The following is a 26,425-nucleotide window of genomic DNA, read 5'->3' on the forward strand; positions in this document are numbered from 1 at the left end:
CATTCCTCAATAGAATATTCCCCTTGGGAATCCCTGATCTTCCTGTGTCCATTTTGGATCTCCTAGCTAGGTGTCTGTCCCTGCACTCCATTACCTTGTGCTCCTGCTTGGTGAATGACCTAGGAGTAGGGATGGGTAACTCTTATAAATTCCCCTTCTTGGATATTACCTATCACCAAGGAATCCCCATCCTTCATCTATTATCTCAGCAGATTAAGAATATGTAATAAGCTCCTTTTTTGACCTTCCCCTTCTTACTTGTCCTTTACTAATTCCCTTGTCTTTCTCTCATACTTCCCTACTTCATTTAGGATAACTTTCCAGCATGTGCTTCAAAACTGTTTAATGAACAGATGCTTCTTTTGCCTTTCTCTGAATAAACTCTTTTCTGATTCCAGTTCTAAAGTCTTGGCTCTGTTTCCCTTCTTAGTAACCATATGGTGATGCTTCGCTGTGTAGAACAGGGTGGACAGCTTGTAGCCCTCAAGATGTTTTGGTCATCCACTCCCATGATTCCTCAAGATTGGCTTTGTGGGCTAGGGCTTAAAACCATTGTCAGCTAAAACACGTGAGGGCCATACGTTGCCCATCTCTGATCTTAAACACGACTTCTAAGTTAGCCATGCTAGCTCCTGTTAATTTGGCTAAGGTAGTAGTTTTCTGAGCTAGCTCTACCAGATGGATAGGAGTCAGGAAGAAATAGCACCAGGGTCTGCAAATGGGACCCCTAGTACAAGACTAATTCCCCAGTCACCTCTGGTTCTGTCACAGCATGGAATCTGGTTCAGATGCATGTCAAATGTATGTATCCCTGAGTAAGCATAATTATATTCCTCTTTATGCAATTGAAATCTCAGTGTTGCTTTTATCCAGGTGTGCATCTATGTGGCCATACTACATGCAGTGTTCTGGGGCAAAAAGGGGTTTTCCTCTAGTGCAGTATGTTTTTTTTTAAGATTATGAAGCACCCAGAAGATGTTTCTGCAAAAAGGGGTTAGAAGAAGTAGTAAACAAGGTGTGAATAGGTGAAACAGTACAAATTTAGCATTTAAATCAAAAACAATGAGAATGAAGTCGGAAAAGCTGGACAGTGGCTCAGAAGCAAGATTTCTCTCCAGACCAATTGTAGGGAGAATTGTGGCTCTAATGAGCTTTGGGAACAAAAACCAAGTAAATGGAGCACTAAACAATGACAGATGATGGGATGAAGTGTGTGCTATAGCCTCTTCACACACAGATACTGGTAGCAGATTGCACAGAAAAACTGTAGGTCTAAACACCCTTCAAGGAAAACTAAGGGTAGTGAGGCATATTGAATACCATAAAACCGTGAAGGCTATTAAGATAGACTTTTGTTTCATTGCTTCTTGTGGCCATCTGTGCTCCAGACCCCACGCTATGCATTTTCTAGACATCATTTGATTTTCTTTATTTTGTTACTTGGCCTTTTCAAATTTTCCATTCCTTTTGTGATATGGCTTCCTGCCATTTCAACAATAGTGCGCTCAGATCCAGGCGTGAGCATACTGCCAGGGCTGGTGGCTGGGAGGTAGCCCTGGAGGCTGGGTAGTGGTTCACCAAGATTCTTCAGAATTTCTTCACATCTGGATTTCCTTCTGAACTTTTGAATTCTGTGTTATCGGGCCTTATTCCCGAAGTGCAGCAGATGAATTAGGAATCTACATTATTCCTTTTTCGACTTCTAAATTTTGTACCGAGTGGTGCCTATGTGCAGTTCACAACAGTTCCCTTCAGTTCAGTCATGTCTGTTGATTATACTTGTAGTAATATTGAGTTGTGCTTTACAAACATGTTAGAGTGCACAAACACATCAGGAAAAAAAAATAATCTTGATGAAATAATATGTATGGCAGGGGCAGTGTAATCAGTGCACACACATGCATCAATAAGAGGTGGGATGCAAATGAACAAGAAGGGACTGAAAGCTGAAGCAAACTGTCCATGCTCCAATCCCAGAATCATTTTTGGAAATTCTCCTAGTTCACCAGTATTCAAGGGGAGTAACGTACAGTGCAGATTGAACCCATGGTACAATAGTAGAATTGAAGGAGGACATTTTTTCCTCATACCAAATGCTCCTTCAAGCAGCCTTTCCCCACAATAAGTAAAAGGTCAGCCTTCATTGTACAACACAGTGAAGAGGCAGGCCAGAAATAGCAGTTGGATAATGCCAGGTACAAGTCTGCAGTTTGCATCCAATGCTGTCTACCGAAAGAATGGAAACCATTGGTGGCTCCCTGTGCCTCCCCCAAATATGCCCTGGAGAGTTGTGGGAACCTCCAGAACAGATTTTTGTTATGTTAAATGTAGGGGTACAAGGGGTAGAAAGGAAAGGGAAGCTCTGTTGCATGAGCAAAATTAAAGTCACATGACAGATGGAGATTTATGAGATATCGCCCCAATGCTGATGAATTTGAAAACTAGTGCTCCCTGCCCACGCGTGTGTTGATCCCACAACGATGGTTTGCCTAATTATCCATGATGCAGTGTTGTCCAAACCCAGCATGCAGTGGGACGGTGGCGGCGGCTTCTTACGCACCCTGTAACCCACAACTTGCAATAGGGTTTTTTGGTGTGGGTGAGAAGTCACCCCCTCCATGCTGCATGCCAGGTTTGCACAACGTGGCAACTCGCACTGCATCGTGACTAATTAGGGAAATCACAGTCACATGATCAGCGCATGTGAGGGCAGGGCAAGAACCCATGGCCAGTTCTTTTGCACACACACCCCCAGTCATCTGAATGCGGCCAGTAGCTCTCAGAGGGAGAAGGATGCCTAAGCCCAGTGTGTGAGATTCCAGTGCAAGAGCCCTTCACCTTACAATGCTGCTCAACTCCTCCCCTTCATTATAGCATTGTTGTTATTTCAAAGTCTAATGAAATAGTAAACCTTTATCGTGTCATCTATCATTCTTGCTGAACCATTATCATTACAGTATAAAATCTAAAGAACAGCAGTGAAACAGAACAATTGGGTTGGGTTTCACTGCTGTATTTTAAGGGTTGGGAAAAATTTCCAGTTTTTATAGTAAAATCTAAAGAACAACAATAACTTTCCTATTAGATGAGCTGGTCTCTGCTTAGAGGGAAACTTTTAGGTTAACCTTCTCTGTATCTGGAATCACTTGTCTAAAAAAAAAAGTGTTTTGATCAATAAATTGCTAGATTTTTCCTAGTTTGTATCTGTTCATCAATACACCTGTGATGGTAGCAGCAAAAAAAAAGGACATTCATTTTTTAAAACAAAAATATTTTCCCATTACCTCACTGAAAAATGTTCCAAATACATGAACTTACCCAGGATATTTACTTTAAGTGGATATAGATAATCACAAATGATTTCTCTGTATTTCTCTGTCTTGATTCTGATGCATTTTTCCTATCATTGTAATATTTGTTTTTATGAACCTAACAGCTGGTTTATACTGCATCACTTCTCACCTTGTGCATAGGATGCACACCTTGATTTTCATGTCAACCTGGTGTAAATTTCAGATCTGGATGATGGGATAAATTCCAATACTAGATTGAAGGTCTCTACCAGTAAAAATAAATAAATAAAAGGAGGGAAATATGAGAAAGCAAATGACTCTTAGTTTTCCCCCACCCCTTCTTTTTTTCCAGCACAATGTCCAGCAAATGAAGTTCGTACAGATTCATCTGGAGTAATCCTCAGTCCAGGTTATCCTGGCAACTACCCCAATTCACAAACTTGTGCCTGGACTCTTAAAGTTGAACCAAATTACAATATCTCCATCTTTGTAGAAACTTTTCAAAGTGAAAAACAGTTTGATGAGCTGGAGATCTTTGATGGTGAGAAGAATTTTATTTATTGTTGATTCTGTACTTAAAAAGCCATACCAAGTGGTGCATCATATGATAAAGGGAACGCCCTTCACATGTTTTCATTCTTGCAAATTGCCAAGCTTCGGTTGTGAACCGCCCAGAGAGCTTCGGCTATTGGGCAGCATAAAATGTAATAAATAAATAAATAAAAATACATTTCCCATTTAGATGACTATTCTCATCATTTGAGAAAAGGTATGAATCTGTTCACAAAGGGATTGTTGTTGGGAAATAAATCTCTATTGCCAAGAGAATCAGGGCAATGCTTCTTCCCCTAATCAGATCATTTGTTTGACTAGTAGCTTCGCTTTCTCACTGACTTGCTATGTTTCTATATGTAAATATTGTTGTTTTATTTGCATTAAGGTATATGGCCTCCAACTGTGACTAGGTTTGGATGACACAATAACCAACTGTGGGTTAAATAGTTAACAATGGGTTATTGAGTCATCTGTCAGAACTTTTTCACACCACAGTTGGTTATTCGGCTAAAATAAGCAATGTAAATAACCAATGCTGTGCAGAGTTGATTATTTGAACAATAGTTGGTTATCATGTCAGGTGTTGAGCACCGTTGACTATTTTGTCCACCCACAGTTGGTTATTTTCGGCAACTACAGAGTCCCCTGGCAAGAGTGACCAAAGTGGCAACTGCCATTCTCATTCAGCCAGCAGTGCATAAGTACATAAGAAATTGTTTTGTACAATTACAAATTTATTTTGTAAAGTGCTTTGCATCCTACAACAGTTGGCCACAGATTCAAATAAAGCTTAAGAACATAAGAGGAGCCATGCTGGATCAGACCAAGGGCCCATCTCGTCCAGCACTCTGTTCACACAGTGGCAAACCAGCTGGCCATCAGGGACCAACAAAGCAGGGCATGGTGCAACAGCACCTTCCCACCGATGTTCCCCAGCAACTGGTGCACATAAGCTTACTGCCTCGGTTACTGGAGGTAGCACATAACCATCAGGGCTAGTAGCCATTGATAGCCTTCTTTTCCAGATCTCACAATGGCTGATGGGATACCAGCAGGAGGACTGAGGGGGAAAGGGGAGATGTGTCAATCAAACACACCATTGACTAATAGTCAACTCCACACTGGCCTTAATTTACACCATGATTGATTATAATCACATGGGGAGTACCCCCTTGATAATCAACCTTGCAGTTGACTATTAACCCACCATTTACTATTGTGTTGTTCGACCACAGGTTGTATTTACCACAATACATTGTAAGGTAACCTTAGTGAGAACTAGGACTTGATTTCAATTTGGAGAAAGGTGTAAGGATTAAAGAAAATATTTCACAGAAACAATGGCTTTGAAGAGACCTTTAATCAAAGGGAGAACACTGTCTAGCATCAGATGGAACAATCTGAATCCACTTCGTGTCACTTTTGCATTTGTGAACTAGTAGGTCTGTTCCATCCCATTTCTGAGTGGATTTTTCCTGATTCCCTGAGAAAAACACACAAATTCAGTATACTTTTCATGAAGTAATTCAAGTTAAAAGGTACTTACAAAATGCTTACACTGCATATGGCGTCCCATCCCTCCCAGGGACAATGTAAAGGAAAAATTGGCTGCCTCCATTTACAAATTTCTGATTTTTCTGTCCAATGTGCTTGGGAAGGACATCATATCACCCCAGGGGCATTTGCTCATGACACTCAAGGAAGGAGCTGTGGTTTTTCGCTGCTCTAGGCGGCTATTATCTGTATAAAAAAAAGAAAAAAAAGATTAGCACCTTGTAGAATTTGGTGACAGTCCAGATTCTAAAGGATGGGCTACGTCAGATCAATATTTTAGTTTGGGTGGTGCAGATCAGGTGAGACTCACAAAATTCCCCAAGCAACCCTAGCAGTATCGCTTTAATGTCATATAGTGGTAACACATTTTTTCAATATACTTCCAATAACACTAATTGCTTATAAGTACAACTTGGATTAGCCTACTGTAATCAAGAAAAGTTTCAACATTTCATAAAAAAAGTTCAACATTATTCCTTGTCCTTTATATTATTCATATATTTTCTACAGGTTCTTCTGGACAAAGCCCTTTGTTGGTTGCTTTGAGTGGAAATCACACTGGACAACTGAACTACACAAGCAAATCCAGTCAGTTGTATCTGCGTTGGTCAACTGACCATGCAACCAGTAAGAAAGGATTCAAGATACGTTATTCAGGTTAGTACCCATAATTCAGTATTAGATTCTGCTTTAACATTTAATAATTGTCAAGAGGATAGAGGGGTAGAGCAAATGCTCTCCTAGCAAAAGGTATCAAGTTAAGTCTCTGGCATCTCTAGCTAGCACAGCTATGACAGATATCTACTGAACCACCGGAGAGCCTCTGCCATTCAGATCAGACAATACTGGGCCAGACTGACCAATGGACTAACTTGGTATGAGGCAGTTTAATACGTTCATATGCCACCAAATGCAGACTTGTCTCGTATTACTTGTTGCTTTGGGTTATTGTTGTTTATGTGGATGGTTAGTTAATAGTACTGCTAATATTAGTTGGTTAGAAATGTGGGAACAGCAGTTTACATTGGGATCATGTGGGGGTGGGGTGGGGGCAGGTGGGAAGGTTTTAACATCATCCGGATGCAGGCGAGATTGTCATTGCCAAAGTGGAAACAGTTATCTCGGCTGCATCAGGATCACTGTTGGGGAGGAGGGGAAGGTGTGTGTATGTTTGGGGGAAGGCTGTGTGTGTGTGTGTGTGTGTGTTAGTGACTGGATGTGGGTGTGTTTGTGTGAATTGCTGTATTGGTTGTCTCTGCATGTGAGAGAGACAGGATGAATGGAAGAGAGATGGATGGATGAATGAGAGGGTAAGAAAAAGAGAAAAGAAGAGAGAGAGAGAAAAGGGCTGTACACCTAGGGCTCATCTACACCTAAGAGCCTTCTGGGAGGGAGGGGGAGGATCAGGGCCGGTGCCAGACTATTTTGCACCCTAGGCAAGGCGAGCTACTTGCAGACACACCCCAAAATTGCCAACTTCACGGAAACAGGAACTTATTTTTGCATATCCAGGCCACTTTGCGCCATACAATAGTTGAGGAACCCAGCCTTGGAATCCCTGTAAAGCCCATCTGTAGACTGGCTAATGGGCACTGGAGAAAGGTCTGCCCCATGGTAATTCGAAAAGGCCCACTGTAGGCCTGTTGCATTAAAATAATTGAGCGCCTGTAGCACTTGTAAGGCCACGCCTGGAGGGGGGAGGCTAGAGAAGTCACAGGCTGGTCTGCTCCAGATACCAATGGAACCTGCTAGGCTGCACTGGTTGGGAGCACCCACTGGATAGATAGGGTCTGGTTAGGCCTGTCCTGCCACTCCAACAGTGCCTGCAGGCCCAGTAAAGCACCTGCCTTATTTGCCTAGTGGTAGCGCCGGCCCTAGGGAGGATCCTGGGCTTTATAGCTTCTGAGATTGTCCCTCTGTGAGCAAATGCCTGCACGTCGACCCAGAAATCAAGAAGGAAGTTGCGGGCTCCATTTCCTCCCCGGAAACAGAACATTATTATTATTATTATTATTATTATTATTATTATTATTATTATTATTATTATTATTATTTCCTGCCTTTTCCCCAGTACTGGGACTCAAGCGGTTTACAAGATTAAAACATGTACAATTAAAACATATAAATATAAATTTACAAAAGTTAAAATAAAATAAAACCTATAGTAAAATTAAAAACATGTTAAAAAAATTTACAAACAGTAACAGATTAAAAGGGGGGTGGGATCCAATACATTAACCCAGGTACAGAGTAGCTCCAAAAGCTTGCTGAAACAAAAAAAAGTTTTTGCCTGCATCCGAAAGTGTAGCACAGGGGGAGTCAGCCTAGCCTCCCTGGAAAGGGAGTTCCAGAGCCATGGAGAAGCCACCAAGAAGGCCCTCTCCTGCGTACCCATAAAGTGTGTCGTAAAGGGCTTTATAGGTGATAACCAGCACTTTGAATTGTGCCCAAAAAAACAATCTGGAAGCCAGTGGAGCTGTTTTAACAGGGGAGTTGTATGCCAGCCCTGGTCAACAATCTGACTGTAGCTCTTTGAACCAGCTAAAGTTTCCGAACTGTCTTCAAAGGCAGCCCCACGTAGAGCACATTACAGTAATTCAAATGGGATGTAACTAAGGCATGTGTCACCATGGCCAAGTCTGACATCTCAAGGAATGGGTGCAGTTGGCGCACTAGCGTTAACTGTGCAAATGCACTCCTGTCCACTGCCAAAACCTGGGCATCCAGGCTCAGGGCTGAATCCAGGAGTACACCTAAGCTGCGAACTTGTGTCTTCAGGGGGAGTGTAACCCCATCCAGCCCAAGCTGATTCCCTATTTCCTGCTCTGCCTTTTGACTGACCAAAAGCACCTCTATCTTGTCAGGATTAAACTTCAATTTCTTTGCCCTATTCCAGTCCATTACTGCTGACAGACACCAGTTTAGCACAGAAACCGCTTCCTTGGAATTGGGTGGAAAGGAGTAGTAGAGTTGGGTGTCATTAGCGTACTGGTGGCACTGCACCCCAAAACTCCAGATGACCTCTTCCAATGGTTTCATGTATATATTAAATAGCATGGGGGACAAAACAGAGCCCTGAGGGACTCCACAGGCCAATGGCCAAGGAGTCAAACAGGAGTCCCTCAACACCACCTTCTGGGTCCACCCCTCCAGGAAGGAATGGAGGCACTGTAAAACAGTACCTCCAAGCCCCATCCCAGCAAGGTGGCCGAAAAGGATACCATGATCGATGTATCGAACACCACTGCAAGGTCCAGCAGAACCAACAGGGACACGCTCCCCCTGACCAGTTCCCAGTGTAGGTTATCCACCAAAGCGACCAAAACTGTTTCTATCCCATAACCAGGTCTGAAGCTAGATTGAAATGGATCTAGATAATACATCTCATCCAGAAATCCCTGGAGTCGGGAGGCCACCACACACACTCTAATACCTTGCCAAAAGATGGAATATTGGAGACTAGCCAGTAATTATCCAATATGGTGGGATTCAAGGAGGGCTTTTTCAATGTGGGTCTTACTACTGCCTCCTTCAAGCTCTAGACCGTTTTCGATCGGATTTACTCCGACTTTTCAGCCAACATTGCTCTAGTCCCCGTCTCACTTGTTTCATTGTCACCGCTCCACTGCAAGTACTGTATTTTCTGGCGTATAAGACTACTTTTTAACCCAGGAAAATCTTCTCAAAAGTTGGGGGTCGTCTTATACGCCCAGTATAAGATGACTTTTTAATCCAGGAAGATCTTCTCAAAAGTTGGGGGACGTCTTATACGCCCAGTCGTCTTATACGCCGGAAAATACAGTAGTTCTTTTCTTTTCTTTTCTTTTCTTAAAAAAACACACTCTTGAAACTGCTCCCCCCCCCCAATGAGCATGGACTGCCCCCGTGCTGCTCCGTGCCAGTTTCCAGAGCGCCACTACTGGCGGGGTAGAACGGAAGACTCATGATTGTGCGACACACCAGCTATGGTCCTTGGGGGTGTCCCGGGACTGTGGAAAAAGTGGGAAATCTGCAGTCCCAGTTATCTCAAGGGAAGTCTCTGGTTGTCCCTGGGATCCCCTGTGCGTCATATGGATGCACAGGGATGACCTAGAGACGACCCCGGGATATATGCATGGTGTAGACATGGCCCTACTCTTGACTTCACACCCACCCACCACTAGTATTTCCCCCCCTCAAACTTTCCCATGTGGAAATGCAACCTTCACTCCACAAAAGATTCCCCAGTTCTGCCATAAAGGATTAAAGGGAATTGATGTAACTCTCTTTCTTTCAACAACCAGCTCAGTGGTTGGTTGGTTGAGAGCAGAAAGTCCCAGCATAGAAACGCTTCTTCTCTCTGCTGATGTCTCCCAGTTCCCAGGATGTGGTTTAATATCTATTTATTATCATCTATCACATTTTAAGTCTTCTCTTCCTTCAAGGATCTCAGGGTCCATATTAAATTAGAATGACCCTGAAAAACAGGTGGAAATATTTTCAGGTTAAACCAATGGTCTATTGAAAAGTTAATGATTCTGTATTTTACTGAACAGATAGCCTTTTCTCTTTGGAAAGATGAATAATAGCTTGCCAGACTTGAGTGTTAAGAATCTGGGGAGGATGTGTACTTGCCAGCATTAAGTTGAACTACAAACTAATGAATTTGTAAGATACTAATATATTTAACCTCGTACATGGGAATGTACATTTGAAGAATAGCTCAGTGAAACTTTCCCCTGTTTCACTGACAGCATCTCCTGAAAGGCTGCATCGTTCTCTCCATATCTATAAGTTTTACATCTGATGCAGGAGAGACAGGAAGTATGAGAAGGGAATAACAGCAAGCAGCAGAGTAAGCAATTGGGCCTGAATCTAAATGAGGGAAGGCAGCAGCATGAAAAATGGGAAAGAAACAGGGGCTCAAAAAGGCTATTGATGCAATGGCAGCTGTGACTGAGCCAGCAGGCTGCCACACAACTATCAGCCTATTGTAATGATTTACTGCCTCCCTGCTTCCCTCCCTGTTCCACCAGCCATGACTTTGCAGAAGGTTTGGCAAACAGCAGATGTCCGAAATGTTTTTGTAGAGTTCGCTGAAGTTTTCTTCCATAATGAGCTTCTAAAATGGAAAGTATTGTAGAACAATCGTCCTTTTCACCTTTGCTATTACAAAATACTCACACTGCTGCAAGTCTGCTGGGTGTGCATCATCTAAAGAAAACATCAAGTATATCTATCTATGGGCTTCCCTATCTTCCATTTTCAGTTCCATTTAGGAAATGGCCTTATATCAAATCAGATCACTGCCCACCCGGGTCAGTATTGTCTGCACTGAATAGTAGCAACTCTCCATCATTTCAGGAAGGCATTTTTCTTGGCCCTATAGGGAGATTTCTAGGGATTGAACCCGAGACCTCCTGGATGCAAGGCATGTGGGTCCTTCATGGACCTACGACCCTTCCCAATGGATTGACTAAGGACTGTTTGTGTCCTGTGTTTCTATGTCTACACCATGCAAACCCATTTTATTTATTTATTTATTTATTTATTTATTTATTTATTTATAGAATCATAGAATAGCAGAGTTGGAAGGGGCCTACAAGGCCATCGAGTCCAACCCCCTGCTCAATGCAGGAATCCACCCTAAAGCATCCCCGACAGATGCTTGTCCAGCTGCCTCTTAAAGGCCTTTAGTGTGGGAGAGCCCACAACCTCCCTAGGTAACTGATTCCATTGTCGCACTGCTCTAACAGTCAGGAAGTTTTTCCTGATGTCCAGCCGGAATCTGGCTTCCTTTAACTTGAGTCCATTATTCCGTGTCCTGCACTCTGGGAGGATCGAGAAGAGATCCTGGCCCTCCTCTGTTTGACAACCTTTTAAGTATTTGAAGAGTGCTATCATGTCTCCCCTCCATCTTCTCTTCTCCAGGCTAAACATGCCCAGTTCTTTCAGTCTCTCTTCATAGGGCTTTGTTTCCAGACCCCTGATCATCCTGGTTGCCCTCTTCTGAACACACTCCAGCTTGTCTGCGTCCTTCTTGAATTGTGGAGCCCAGAACTGGACGCAATACTCTAGATGAGGCCTAACCAGGGCCGAATAGAGAGGAACCAGTACCTCACGTGATTTGGAAGCTATAATTCTATTAATGCACCCCAAAATAGCATTTGCTTTTCTTGCAGCCATATCGCACTGTTGGCTCATATTCAGCTTGCAATCTACAACAATTCCAAGATCCTTCTCGTTTGTAGTATTGCTGAGCCAAGTATCTCCCATCTTGTAACTGTGCCTTTGGTTTCTATTTCCTAAATGTAGAACTTGGCATTTATCCCTATTAAATTTCATCCTGTTGTTTTCAGCCCAGCACTCCAGCCTATCAAGATCACTTTGAAGTTTGTTTCTGTCTTCCAGGGTATTAGCTATTCCACCCAATTTTGTGTCATCTGCAAATTTGATCAGCGTTCCCTGCACCTCCTCGTCCAAATCATTAATAAAAATGTTGAAGAGCACTGGGCCCAGGACTGATCCCTGCGGTACCCCACTCGTTTCCTTTCCCCAGTTCTCCCATCCTGGAGAAATTCGGTGAAATTGCCCCCCCCCATTTCTCTACCCATAAATAGGATGGAGAATTTTGAGAGCTCTAAATTTTGTGCACAGCTCTACTTAATATCTTGTGCACAATTCAAGAAAGTAAAAGGACTAAGAACTCCTGATCTTCTGTAATCAGGAGTGGGGATTAAGTGATCTTCATAGCACTTGGCTGAAGCACAATAAATTATATAGTTTCAGGAAATATGTAATTTGCATAATTTATTCAGGATGCAAAAGTTCAGTTTTTGATGGTGTAGAATTTGTATTCCCCTGCCCTAGCCCCAGATCACGTAAAATACACGATGTTGTGTTTATTCTTGGAAGCTTTTAAGAAAAAAAACTCCATCCTATGTGTATTTACTGAAGAATATAGCTCACTGAATTCAGTGGGACTCACTACCATGTAAGCATGCTTAGAATTGCAGCCAAACCAAAAATGCAGCATTTGCCTAACAGATGTTCATGTGCAGAATGTCATGATAAGGCCATGATAAGTTAAGGGGAAATTAACAGTCTAAATGTCATGGTCTTGCCTCCTGCTGTTAAAGTATGACACTAGAGGCCAAGGAAACACAGGAGAGATTTTTAGTTTTCCCTCAGGGTATTTTCATTGTTTCTTTGACAGCTCTCCTGTATAGTCCTTGTCACTTTATTATGCAGGCAATGACTGACTGTTATTTACAAGGGCCTTTTTCATATAGAGGGAGGGAAATAATAAAAATAGAAAATGTCATTAAAGCCACACCAGGTAAAACAATGGAAACCATTAGGACTAGATTTCAAGTACAGTTGCTGGGAGATTCCCTAATTCAGAAAAAAAAATCTTCTCAGTTTAAGTAACTTAAAAACCAAAACAAACAAGCAACCCAGGAGCCATGTGTTTTGATACAGTCAGGCTGCAATCCTATACACACTTACCTCGGAGTAAATCTAGGTGAACTTAATAAGGCTTACTTCTGAGAAGACATGCATAGGATAGCACAGTGCATTTTTAATTTTTAAAAAGTAGAAATGTATCATCACCAGAAGCCCTTATATGTGAACAAAGTAAGTGCAATCCCCTCTGTTATAAATCAATGTGTGTGGATTGATGGGAGCCTATCAATGCAACAAATAATAATGAATTATCCCAGCTATACATTTAAACTTCAATTAATTTACAGTCAGAAAAGTTTTGAGTTTTTCTCTTTCTTGCTCTTCTATTTTTTAACCACAGGGGATAATTATAGAAATGGTTCATAAAACTTGATACTAGGGGTGGAATGTTAGTTAATCAAATTGATGAATCAATTTAAATTTTGTGGTTCAATCAAAGCAGTCCCCTACTCTTTTAATTTGCCACTGAATATTGCCCTGAGTTTGGGAAAGCTCTAAAAGTCACCAGAGACCTCAGAATTCTCTAATTCTAACTGTATGTATTTTTTGCCAGGCTCTAGTTAATCTTTGAGTAAAAAAGAAATAAAATAGATCCCATAAGTCTCAGATCTGCTCACCCCTGCTGTACACTAAGAGTCTTTCTACATGAAGCTTTTATTGTGTAGCCATGATGGCTCACTTACAGTTGTTTGTGGGTCCTTTACATAATGTATCCTGCTCTTTGCAACCTTTATCTAAGTTTGTTTGTTTTCCTAACAATGAAAGTCTGCTATTATTTAGAAATATATTTTAAAGCCCTGTGTAATTCCTCAATTCTGCTATACCACTGCACCAACTAGTGGTTGTATGATAAAACGTATAGAAAGGCAAAGAAGGAATGCCCCCTCACACACACACACACCATGAGTAAAGGAGCCAATCTTAATCCTGCAAAGAATCTGGGAGAATCTGTCTCAGTGAAGGTGACATGTAAAAATGCCCTAATCATTCTCCTCAAGTTACTGCATAGAATCAAGTTAAGTCTATTTCTTTCAGAAAACTGCTATGCATCAGTGTATAAAGCAAAACTTTTGAGGGCTACTTATACAAAGTAATCCATTTTACTCGTTACTAATTCAGTAATGTTTTTCTTCTTCCAGTGACATTTCAATCCCACTGTGTCCTCTTAAGTAGAAGGGCAATATTCAACATTGTGCAATCAGACCATTCCACCAATGGTGTTGGTTCCAATGGTGGATGGAAACCGTTGGATTGTCAGAGCAACATAACAAATTTAAACTATGGCATATGCAAATATATTAACCTTATACTAGAGCATGGTATAAAAAGTGAGAATCAAAGCAACATTCATTTTGGAGTGGGGGAATTAGTCAATATAAAAATAATTTGTGAAAAATAAAATTAAAAACATAATTGTTTTTTAAAAAAACCTTTAAAGCATGTATTTATAATAAGAAATAAAAATGCATATGCAACTCTCTCCTTTAAAAAGTCCCTGAATTTATTTCAGATAGCTTTTGACTATTGTTTTAGTGCTGTTTTATTAAGCGGCTGACTGAACCTTGGTTTTAGGTTCTGGATTTTAGACCATTGTTTTTATTTTGACTATCATGTGTGTTGTTGTTTTTGCAGGGCTAAAAAATGTTTTAAGGAGTACAATGCTGGTTTTCCTATCATTTGTTATATATCTTAGTTTGGTGATAAATTTTAATTGCGATATTTTATTAATATTGTTGTTTATTATGTTTGCAAGCCGTCTTAAGAGGACATTGTCCTATAAGGCGGCCTAGCAAAATGCATTTCTGAATTGAAATGCCTCTTTTGGTTTCTGTTGCATCGGTAATGATCACACGTTCACATAAACTGCATAAAACACTATGCCCCAGTGACTTACAGATGGTAGCAATAGGTTGTGAGTTGACTGTCATCCTTTAAGGGCAAAATCCTATGCGTGTTTAGATAGAAAAATATCCTATAACTCCCTACATGGCTGGCGGGAAATGCTGCGAGTTATAGGATTTATTTATTTATTACATTTATATACTGCTCCATAGCCAAAGCTCTCTGTCTATACATGCATAAGCTTGCACCCTTAAGTTTGGGCCCGGGCCCAATTCAAAGTGCTGGTATTGACATTTAAAGCCCTAAACGGTTTGGGGCCAGGTTATTTGAAGGAACGCCTCCTCCCATATGTACCTACCTGGACCTTAAGATCATCTACAGGGGCCCTTCTCCGTGAGCCCCTGCCAAAGGAAGTGAGGCAGGTGGCTACTAGGAGGAGGGCTTTCTCCGCTGTGGCACCCCGGTTGTGGAACGAGCTCCCCAGAGAGTTCCGCCTGGCGCCTACACTGTACTCCTTTTGTCGCCGGCTGAAGACCTTTTTATTCACTCAGTATTTTAACACTTAATTTTAACTTAAATTTAAATTTTACTGTTTTAACTCTGTATTTTAATCTTATATCAACTTTGCTGTGTGGTTTTATCCTGGTTGCACTTTTTATACTGTATTTCGTAATTGTGTTTTAACCTGTTGGGTCTTTTACTGTGGTTTTAATTTTTGTGAACTGCCCAGAGAGCTTCGGCTATTGGGCGGTATAAAAATGTAATAAATAAATAAATAAATAAATAAATAAATTTCTTTCACATGGATTCTGAGGAAAGAGCTTAAGAACATAAGAAGTGTCCTGTTGGATCAGACCGAGGGTCCATCCAGTCCAGCAAGCACTCTGTTCACACAGTGGCCAACCAGCCATCGGTCAGGGACCAACGAAGCAGGTCATGGTGCAACAGCACCCTCCCACTCACTTTCCCCAGCAACTAGTGCACACAGGCTTACTGCCTTTGATACTGGAGACAGCACATAACCATCAAGGCTAGTAGCCATTGATAGCCTTCTCCTCGGGTTCAAGGGCTTTCAAGCCGTAACCAAACATTATATTTTGATTAACTAATTTTAATATATTTATATTGTTCCTTTATGCTTTATTCCCATATACTTTATTCCCATATAGCTCCTTACTGCAGCTTAAACCGTATTGTGAAGAATGGTGGAACTGTAAATAAAACTAGGGGCACAGTTGGCAGCCTAGTGCACTATTATTGTAAGCCTGGATACAGAATAATTGGTCATAGCAATGCAACTTGTAGACATCGCCCAGATGGGATGTATCAGTGGGATTTCCCTCTTCCACTTTGCCAAGGTAAGACTTTTACACATTTTTATTAATAGCATGCAACTTAAAGATGTTATTGTGGTAGCATTAGTTTTAGGAGTTGAGGAAATCCTGGCCTTAAATTCTGGTTCCCTAGAGACACCCACACATATGCCACATTGCAATAATCCAATACATCCAGAGGTCATGCTGCTGAGTAGAACTGTGATTTCACCACAGCAATTCCTGCTGAAGCGACCCACCATTGTGTAGTAAAAACGCAGCTTTTCTTTGGAGAATTCCTCTGGGGATAACAGTATCTACACTGCACACTGTGCACATATGCATTTAGAATAATAACGCTTAGAACTTACATAGCTCATTTCAAGTGTTCAGCATGCTATAGGATATTTATTGTCTTGAAGTCCTTACAAAGGGCCAGCAACGTAGGCCACTTTTATTAATCCCCGTGCAGTAGATGGGTGGCTAAGCTAAGTGGCTTGTTTAAGGCCACCCGTTAAGTCTGTGGCAGAAGTAAAATTGGAATTAGCGATTTGGATCACACTTCACTTTCTTTCAATCATTGCTACAGTATGGAAAAAAAAAAGGTAATGATTCCCCACCCCACCCCCAAATTTTAGTCAAAAACATTTTACCCTCTTGGAAAACTAACATATCCTCTTTGGAACTAATTAGCAGCAGACATGTTTACTTCATTTTCTGTATTTCTTCGTGGAATTTTTCCAAAAGAGCCCCTTTCATATGTCTGAAGTATCAATAAAACTGATCCCATGGGGCTTAACTTGTCATTAAGCACCAGAATTGCATGGTAAATAGTGATTGAAATCTAATTTGTCTGTGTTCATTATTTTAGAAAATGATGTAGTTTCTTTCTGAAACTGTTCTATGACAGTTTCAATTTTCATAAGCACACATCTCTAACTTGGGTTAAGCTGGTTAGGTCAGGTGGTATTTTTCATTTCCCATCTCCTCAAGTAGCAACTCAGCTATTAATGCTCTTGCTGCTGCATAAAGAACTTGACTCCCTTCCAACGAATAATGATTTATTGTTATTGCTGTTACTTTCAGCTGATGAAACAAAAAAATTCACAAGCAGCAGCACATTCCAAATAATTGTACCTGAAGAAAGTACGGTTAAGGTGGCTGAAGCATTTTCATCATAATATCTTGGGTCTAGTTTCCTAGTTGTTCTTTTTGATGGTGTCTTCTTCTTCTTCTTCTTCTTCTTCTTCTTCTTCTTCTTCTTCTTCTTCTTCTTCTTCTTCTTCTTCTTCTTCTTCTTCGCAGTTTTGGGAGAGGGAAACAATAATATATCCCAGGCCAGGTTAGGCTATCTGCAAGAGATTATTTATCTTCTTTATCTTTTTAAGTACTCGTTAAATACTCTTATACACCTTTTCTATCAGGATGCAATTTCTCCTGCTTCTGAATTTGTCTTTGTTAGTGGATGTATAATATGCAGCTAAATTGCCATTTGAATTATGAGGTGGAGTGATTCCATCCATGGCCTTGAATTTACACTGTGGAATTAAGTTATTACACTATTTCAAAAATGGAAAAGTAACCCCAAAAATGTTATAATTTCCAACCAAAGTTGTTATCTACAAAGTGGAATTAATTCATTTTCCCCATCAAAAAGTACACTCATCCAACTTCTTGACCGCCAAGCAGCCCTGAGAGAAATTTCAGCATGAAGGATCTATTTTGACTGTGGCCTTAGCTAGACCAGGCTATATCCCGGGGTGAACCCCGGGATCATCCCTGTGTGTCCAGATAATGCACAGGGGATCCCGGAATCAGGGAGGTATCATCCCTCCCTTGCCCCATGATATAGCCCTCCCCTTTGGGCCTGCTTTTTCCGTGGTCTCAGGCTGAGCCCGAGACCGTGGAACGACTGGCCCATTTCCACAGCTTGACCCCGCTCCACATGGTTATATGGTGCAGCACTGCTTGGGACCCCCGCACGGGGCACAGCACTCCTCAGGAGCGCTGCGCCCATCAGGGTTAGGGTGGGGGGAGTGGGGAAACCAAATTAAATTAAAAAAGACTTACCCTTAGCACACAAGGGTTCATGTGCTGCGTCCTCTTTAAAAAAATAAAAAATGGCGGGCGCAACGTCTCTCTTCCTGAGGTTGTCTCACCTTACATGTAAACGGGAGTGAGATCTCACATTAATCCCAATGCAAGGTCTTCCCTCCTCTCCCCCAGACTTTCAGGTAGGTCTAGCTAAGGCCATAGATTATTCAAATGTAAAAATAGGCACCATTTATGTATTTATGTATTTATTATTTAATGCCCTGCCATTTTACTAGGAAATGGCACTCAATGCAGGTAACAACAACAGCAGACAACATTATAAATAACAATATAATTAATAAAATAATAGAACAAATGTATAAAAACACAATTAAAACACAAGAATAAAAGAGCACTCAACACCAAAGGCCTGGTTGAATAAAAATGTCTTTATTAGTACTACTCTTGATGGCAATGTTGGTTTTGTATTTTTTTCCTACAATTTTCATCTTTATTATTAGACTCCATTGCACTTGCGCAACTGCTGTAAAGTGAGTCACTTACCAGCAACAATATGATAAATGTGGTGCAATGCACATATTATTTTTTTACCTGCACAGTAGCAAATTTGATAGTATTAATGATTACTTCCTGAGGCAAACAGCTTTTCTGCTCCCCCTTCCCTTTTCAGCTGTATCCTGTGGTATTCCAGAATCTCCTGGAAATGGTTCCGTCTGGGGTAATGAGTTTATTTTGGGCAGCAGAGTGATATATGAATGTAATGAGGGCTTCAAGCTAGAGTCTAGTCAACAAGCAACAGCCGTGTGTCAAGAAGATGGATTGTGGAGCAATAAAGGAAGGCCACCTGTCTGTAAACGTAAGTATGGAGGTTAGAAAATATGTACACTTTTATACAATACAATTTATTTCATCCATCTTAGCGGTAACAGTTCAACACCATATTTTTGGCCTGCCCTGCCCACTTTCCTTAAATCTCCAAACTTTACTATTGCTTAGCACTGCCCTTAAAATGTTGACTCCTCTGTGTTTCACTCTTTCTATGTGGGCACTCCTTTAAGACCCACACTCATGAGTGAATGAAACCTTTCTGATCAGACTGAGCATCAGCTGGATAGTATATTTCCCAGGTGATGATCACCTATCGGCTGGGTGGTGGAGAAAGACCACTGGTCCAATGCTATAGGCAGTGCCATGACAGCAATCTTAATTAGGGTCCTTTCGGAGAGAGGCTTTAATTTTCCTGTTCTTCCCCGGCGATCCTGATGCAGGCATGATCGCTATTTCCCTGCTGCTAATAGCAGTTGGGAAACAGCAATCTCAGCTGAGATTGCTGTGGCAGGGAGCAGAAGCAGCCTCCCTTCACACTATACCATGAAATGCTCCCTTCACACTGATAGCTTCAACCAATGGCAAATGGTGGCAGCAGGCAAAGCTGTACACAGAAAGAGTCCATAATCCAGAGAAAGTTAGTCAAATTCCAGTGAAAAACTAGTTAGTAAGCTCACTGAAAACCTACCCCACATTGATTTCAGTTGGACAGCAGTACAATGTGATTAATATTTCTTATTAATGCAAATGTTACCGAGACTTGGTGTCATGGTGAAACATGTATTTACATTTCATTCACATCTGTACACAGTTTCAATACTGGTATTATGCAAGAACCGCAAGAGCATTATTATATTCATCAAGCCGAGGCATTTTCATTCCTTGGCATATCTTTCAGGATTACTTGAAGCATTTAGGTAATTTTGAATGAGTAATATCAATTCCATTCTAATAAAGATGGAAAGTTATTTTATGATTGGTCTCTTGAATGTCCTGTAAATGCATTTTGAATAGAGGAGCTACAAACCATACTAGAAAATATCCTATGGAAATATCAGCTGTAGGAAAAATTAGATAATTCAGTCCATCTCATAATTCAGTTATTCCCAGGTATGTGTCCAAAGAAGCACAGTAAACATGGTAAAAATTCATCATCATAACACTACCAAGGTAATGTTCAATTAATTAAGTGGATCTTTACTCTTCTTCTGAGAGTTCCAAAATGTAGAACATTAAGCATAAAGTTATATATAGATAGTGAGAGAGAGAGAGAAGAAGAAGAAGAAGAAGAAGAAGAAGAAGAAGAAGAAGAAGAAGAAGAAGAAGAAGAAGAAGAAGACATGTGCAAACAGAAAAAGTTTCTTCCATATTCTAATTCCTAAAAGCTCAGGGTAACCGGTCAAATTATTAAAGGGCACAAGTGGGACCTCCAACCTGGCAATTTCTAATTTCAGTTGTTGATGTAGGATATTTTAATGCCATGAAGTCACTGTTTTCCCATACACTACAGTGTGACCGAGGGGGTGGGAGGACTTTCAGGTGGGAACATGCATTGACAGCTGGTTCCATGGGCTTGTGTGCCAACTAACAACCAATGGAGGGTGAGAATCAGCTGGTTATTTAAATTGGAAGGCTCCTCTCCCCAGGTGTGATGTGAACCTAGCTCTGCACCTCCTCACCTTCTCTTACCCAGTGCAGAGTTAGCTGGGCCAGGGATGACATTCTGGCCCTGAAACAGTATTCTTACATGTGGGTGGTGGTGGGAAATAAATCTCCATAGCTGTCAGCTAGCCACGAGTGTAAACTGCAAGCAGGAAAGATAGTTAAGCACCCTGATGCATCAAGTATAGGGTGAGAGGCAGTCCTCAGATCAATCTATCAGGGATATTAGCCCTGGGAGACAGGAATACTCTTGGCTTGGCTCCCCTACCCAAACTTAGAGAGAGAGGACTTGGGCATAGCCTCCCTTATGCACCACAAAGTGTGTGGCAGTAATGAGGCATGGGCAGTGACTGAAGTGCTTCTGGGTCAGTGCCAGGGAATAGCTCACCCTGAAAAAGTGATCCTTTCTCAGGTAAGGCCTGCAGCATTCTTGCAGATCTATTTAAATTTAATAAAGTTGTGGCCTTCATTACCCCCAAATTTGTGTTTTATCTCTTATTCTCCAATATGTCCGCAGCTGCTCTTTCTTTCTTTCTTTCTTTCTTTCTTTCTTTCTTTCTTTCTTTCTTTCTTTCTTCATTCCTTCCTGTTTTTGCTGATGAATGTATAGAAGAAGGGCATCCTTTGCTATCTGTTCATGTAAAACTTGCTAATTTCCTGTTATCCTGGGACCTCTGACCTCAATTATATTAGACTGGATTCCGTTTGGAAAGAAATGTTTGCCACACAATGGACCTGTTTTTGTTGTTGCTTTGCTTTACCTTTTCCCTCCTGAAAACAAAATATAGTTTCAAAATATATCTGCAAGCCTAAACTGAATCGCAGTTTGGAAAGCTCTAGCCAACTTAGGGCAACTTTTTATAAGATTCGTTAACTCTGAAATGTTGCTTAGCCTGCCTTTCACTCTAAAAATGCAATCTTTATCCCAGCTAACAACAAAGCAAAACCAAAATACCTCTTTCAGCTTTCAGGCACTGAGCAGGCAGCAGTAATGATTTCTCTGAAATTGTCACCCCTCCCCACAATTTTTGGGTGCAGGATCTTTTCACCCCTCCCCACCCAGCGGATGGTCAAAAATAAATAGGTCAAAAAAATTGCCACACTGCTAATCAAAACAGTGGTGAATGTGGTATCCTGATAGGACAGGTGACTGTCTGCCCACCCACCCTTGTCTTGTTCCCACCCCAAACTTGTGGTTGGTATTAGCTAGGGTGACCATATTTGGGAAACCAAAAAAGAGGACACCTAGTGTGTGTGGGGGGAAGCAGCTTTCTGAGTCCTGCAGAAAGTACGTTATTCCCCCGCCACCTTAATGAACCCGATTGGAGTGGAGGAGGGGAAAGGGTTTCATTCTGCACCACCACCATCCACTCCAATTGGGGCCTTTTCTATAATGTCCATGAATGACCCACTTTCCCCTTTAAGACCTCAATTGGAGCTCGGGGTGGGGGAATGATGTGCCTCAAGAAAGCATGTCACTCCCTCCTGCCATGCTAATAGAAAATCCCCCCTGACACCATGGAAAGAACAAAAACCAGGACAAATCCGGGGAAATCCTGACAGTTGGTCACCCTATATTAGCTGAAGCTAATAGCAGCAGCCATCTGTTCTGAGTTACATACGGAGTCTTGATTGGCAGAGAGCCATTTATTCCCTGAGGATTGGATGCAGGAATCCAGCAGTGGAAATGCACAGCATCCTTTTATGTGCAGGAAACTTATGTGCCAATCACCTTGACTGGATTGGATTGGAAAGATGAAGTAAAAACTGTTGCCTAATTTACAGGTCACAGCAAACTTTGGGAACAAGCTCATTCCTCAATTTTTCACATCTTCTGATTTTATCTGCCTTTGATCTCCACACATTCTAACAAACACAGACAATTTTAACTGGAGATGAAGAGATTGTCGGGGTGGTGGTAGATACATTTATTTTTTCTTGACAATTGGACATTGCCTTTGCATAATCCCTGTTGTTGATCAAGCCCCCAAGCCCATGAGGCTGTGCCTCACTGCCTGTTTTCTCTACAGTTACAGAAACATGGGTTGATTCTGTCAGATTGCTTATTGCCTGCAGAGGGGGAAATTAATATAGACAAATATTTTCATCTGTTTATTTTCTCTATTGCCACTATTTGCATTGTTATTTCAGGTATAATTTCATCATCATCATGTTTTATTTTATTTGTAATTCATAATGTTGTTTCTTCTGTACAGGAAGTTTTAAGAGATTTTTCTTTAGTTTTAACATGGTTTTGTTTCCTTAGTGATCTGGTTTACATCAGGTACCTTTGTTGTTAAAAGTCCTTGATTGTTTTTTCCCCTCCTTTCTAGAAAATGTTTTCTTCACTTTCTAATCTGTTTTCATGATTGTGTCATGGCATTTTCTTTTCTATAGTTGATAAACATGAACTTTATGACATCCTATTATCATTCGGGAGAGATGGCTATATACAACATCTTTCAGCTCATAATTCTGTTTATTATACTGACACCACCTTTCTGCATATCAAAATGTCTTGATGTATCTTCGGGTCATCTCTCTCTCTCTCTCTCTCTCTCTCTCTCCAGCAATCAAGCCTTACTTTATCAACCAAGGGCATCAAAGTCGAGTTAAAGTTTTGTTATTTCCTTTTTTAAGGAAGCACAGCAGGAAGATGTGCATCCTTAAAGAATTGGAGTATGACCCAAATCTCATCCATAACAGAAAATTGAAGCCTAGTTGTCCTTGCTTTTACTGGGATTGTTTCAGTGGTTTTAGTATTTGTTTATTTTTCTGTAAACCCACTTGAAACCTCTTTGTGTGTGTGTGTGTGTGTGTGTGAGTGAGAGAGAGAGAGAGAGAGAGCATGTGCTTTTATAATAATAATAATAATAATAATAATAATAATAATAATAATAATAATAATATCAGCTTCCAACCCTTGGAAGTAGGGACAATGAGAGGTCATTGTAGTTTATTTTCTTCTGAAAGAGAAGTTAAGTTGCTTTGCAGACTAAAAAGAGTCTGCCCTATTTTGTAAAATATTGTAAAATATTTCCAAATATTAGCATTCTCATAAAATATTGTGTGAAGACTCTGAAGTCAGTTTTAGAGCTTTCTGCTTTGAAGGGATGGCTGTGAAATTTTCAGAAAAAGCAAAAAGACTTTTGACATGGCCTTCAAAACATCTTGTGGGAACAGTAGGAAGGGAGTTTTATACACCTTTAAGTTGCCACTAAATTTCTCCCATGGTGATATTCAAGGCAAAGGTCAAGGTTCCTATTTGGCCAAATCTACTGAGAGATTTGGAGGGAGTTTTAAACAAAAATTTCAAAACACTTCCATATCTTCATAACAAAACCAAAATTCAGTATATCCAAATCCAGTATGCTCACTTCATGTCATGCTTCGTGTAATTATCGGAGATGCTGACTAAGAGCTCTACTTCCTTTCTTTATTACTTATATATTACACAAATTTGCCACTTTTTAAAAAAAAGATCAAAGTGGTTAACATAACAACAACAACAACAACAATAACATACAATAAAATAACCAGTGCTCAACAATAGAACTATTCTGGCTGGTTCACACCTGCATAAATTGTTAGGTCTTAAGCAGGTGCCTAAAGAATAGTTGTTTGAAATGGATATTGTATGTCATCTGTGTTTTATGCTTTTTATTGTTGTAAATTTTGTATATTGATTTTTAATATTCAGTGTTTTAATCTTTGTAAATCGACCGGAGAGTTTCATCTATGGGGCGGTAGGCGGTATATAAATGTAAATCATCATCATCATCATCATCATCATCAAACAATAGATGCCTGTCTAATATCACATTCCATTCTGGGCTAAGATAAAAGCTTTAGGGGTTTGTACTGTTCACCTAACAAACAAACAAAAAGCAAAAAGCAAAACAAAACCCCAAAAGCATTAGAGGCAGTAAAATCTGAGCCAGAGAAGAACATCCAGTTTATTTACCTCCTCACAGAGATGTCAGAACAATCTGTTGGTGGGGTGGAGCTCAGGGAGTTTTTGCTGGCCCACCCCCCTTGAACTCCAGCCTGACATCTGCCACCTGCTTGGACTTTGCACAGAGAGTGGGAAGGTGCATGTGGTGGCGGTGGGAACTTCCCCCCCCCTTTTGCCGAACTGCGGTCTCCCGCAAATTACAGGCATAATTTGCCTGTCATAACTTGCTCAAATTACAGTTGTAATGCCTTGAGAAGGTGTCTAAACGTCAGAATTGTGGGGGCCTGTCTAATGACAGGTGTGAAAGCATGGGTGGGTGCTGCAATACTAAATGCTCTCCTACAGGTATTCCTGAGGCAAACATCTGTGGCACCCTGGAAAGTGTACTCTCAGAGATTGGGCAGAGATCTAAGGGGTGAGACGCCTCCCAAGGAGAATCTGCTCCCAAGTTGTTTAGGGATTTGTATGTTAACAGCAATGCTATAAATAGTGGCCCGATAGCTTATTGGCAGCTAGTGCAGTTGTTTTGTGTTGTTTATTCGTTCAGTCGTTTCCGACTCTTCGTGACTTCATGGACCAGCCCACGCCAGAGCTTTCTGTCGGCCGTTGCCACCCCTAGCTCCCCCAAGGTCAAGTCTGTCACCTCCAGAATATCATCCATCCATCTTGCCCTTGGTCGGCCCCTCTTCCTTTTGCCTTCCACTTTCCCTAGCATCAGCCTCTTCTCCAGGGTGTCCTGACTTCTCATTATGTGGCCAAAGTACTTCAGTTTTGCCTTTAATACCATTCCCTCAAGTGAGCAGTCTGGCTTTATTTCCTGGAGTATGGACTGGTTTGATCTTCTTGCAGTCCAAGGCACTCTCAGAATTTTCCTCCAACACCACAGTTCAAAAGCATCTATCTTCCTTCGCTCAGCTTTCCTTATGGTCCAGCTCTTGTTGTTTTAGCAAGGGTTTAACTTGCCACCAGAAAGAGGCCTTAGTGAGCAGCTGTGCCACTGCATTCTGCATCAGCTGCAGCTTCTGGCCAAAGCCGCCCAAGGAGAGCCTCACATAAAATGCGTAATCCCATCTTGAGGTTGCCAATGCTTGAACCAACCATGGCTAAGCTATCCTAGTTTTGAATTGGCACTACTAACAATAGCCAGACTGGCTAACATCAATCTAGTTCAGTCACAGAGAGTTGCATCTCCAGCACTGCTACAAGGCAAAGGTGGGTAGTTCTCTGTCTTCGCCGGTATTGTGGAATGGCACACAGAGGTACTTTGAAGTACTTTTAAAGCTGAGGATTAATCCTCTGGTTTGGCAGTGCACATGACTATTGGTATAGGTAAATAATCTCATTCTAGTGATATGACATATAATCATACTTGAAGGATGTAATTATATTTGCTGCACTATACTTGGAAGCTGGCAGAAGTTAATACATACATCAACAGAAACAAATCAGCAAAGGAAAAAGGCAGCTTTTTCTCTACATCTAGATGAAGCTGACATCCTCTCTGATTCAGATGCTGTGAGTAAAAATAGCAAGTGTCACTGCTGTCTGTGATGTACAAGAGAGAGACTGATGGGTGCCTGAATAACTTGTTCTATATACAGCAACTGTTAAATATGCTGTGTTTTAATTCTGGATCATAGCAATTTTGATAAATCAGAAGAATTTACTGCATGGCATAAACAGCTTTCTACTATCTATCTATCTATCTATCTATCTGTGAACAGCTTTACATATGCCTTTATTATGCTTTGGACAGTATCTTCTCTGCATTCTATTTCTCCATCATGCAGACAGACAGAGAGAGAGAGAGAGAGAGAGAGAGAGAGAGAGAGAGAGAGAGAGAGAGAGAGAGAGAAGGTCGCATTGGTGACTTTGGGGCAGTCATTATTTGTGTTGGCAAACAAGATGCAGGAAGAAGGGCG

General features: G+C 41.1%; 1 protein-coding gene across 1 annotated transcript in view; it reads left to right on the forward strand.

Annotated features, from left to right (window-relative positions):
- The window catches only part of CSMD1 (CUB and Sushi multiple domains 1), a 1,175,554-nt gene that overhangs the window by 1,068,587 nt on the left and 80,542 nt on the right, over positions 1–26,425 (forward strand). The window contains exons 47-50 of the mRNA XM_063125095.1: positions 3,646–3,834; positions 5,913–6,059; positions 15,860–16,048; positions 18,729–18,914. Coding sequence (XP_062981165.1) covers positions 3,646–3,834; positions 5,913–6,059; positions 15,860–16,048; positions 18,729–18,914 — 711 coding nt within the window. The remainder of the gene's footprint in view (positions 1–3,645; positions 3,835–5,912; positions 6,060–15,859; positions 16,049–18,728; positions 18,915–26,425) is intronic.

The sequence above is a fragment of the Elgaria multicarinata genome, chromosome 4 (assembly GCF_023053635.1).
Source record: "Elgaria multicarinata webbii isolate HBS135686 ecotype San Diego chromosome 4, rElgMul1.1.pri, whole genome shotgun sequence".
Classification (NCBI taxonomy): Eukaryota; Metazoa; Chordata; class Lepidosauria; order Squamata; family Anguidae; genus Elgaria; species Elgaria multicarinata.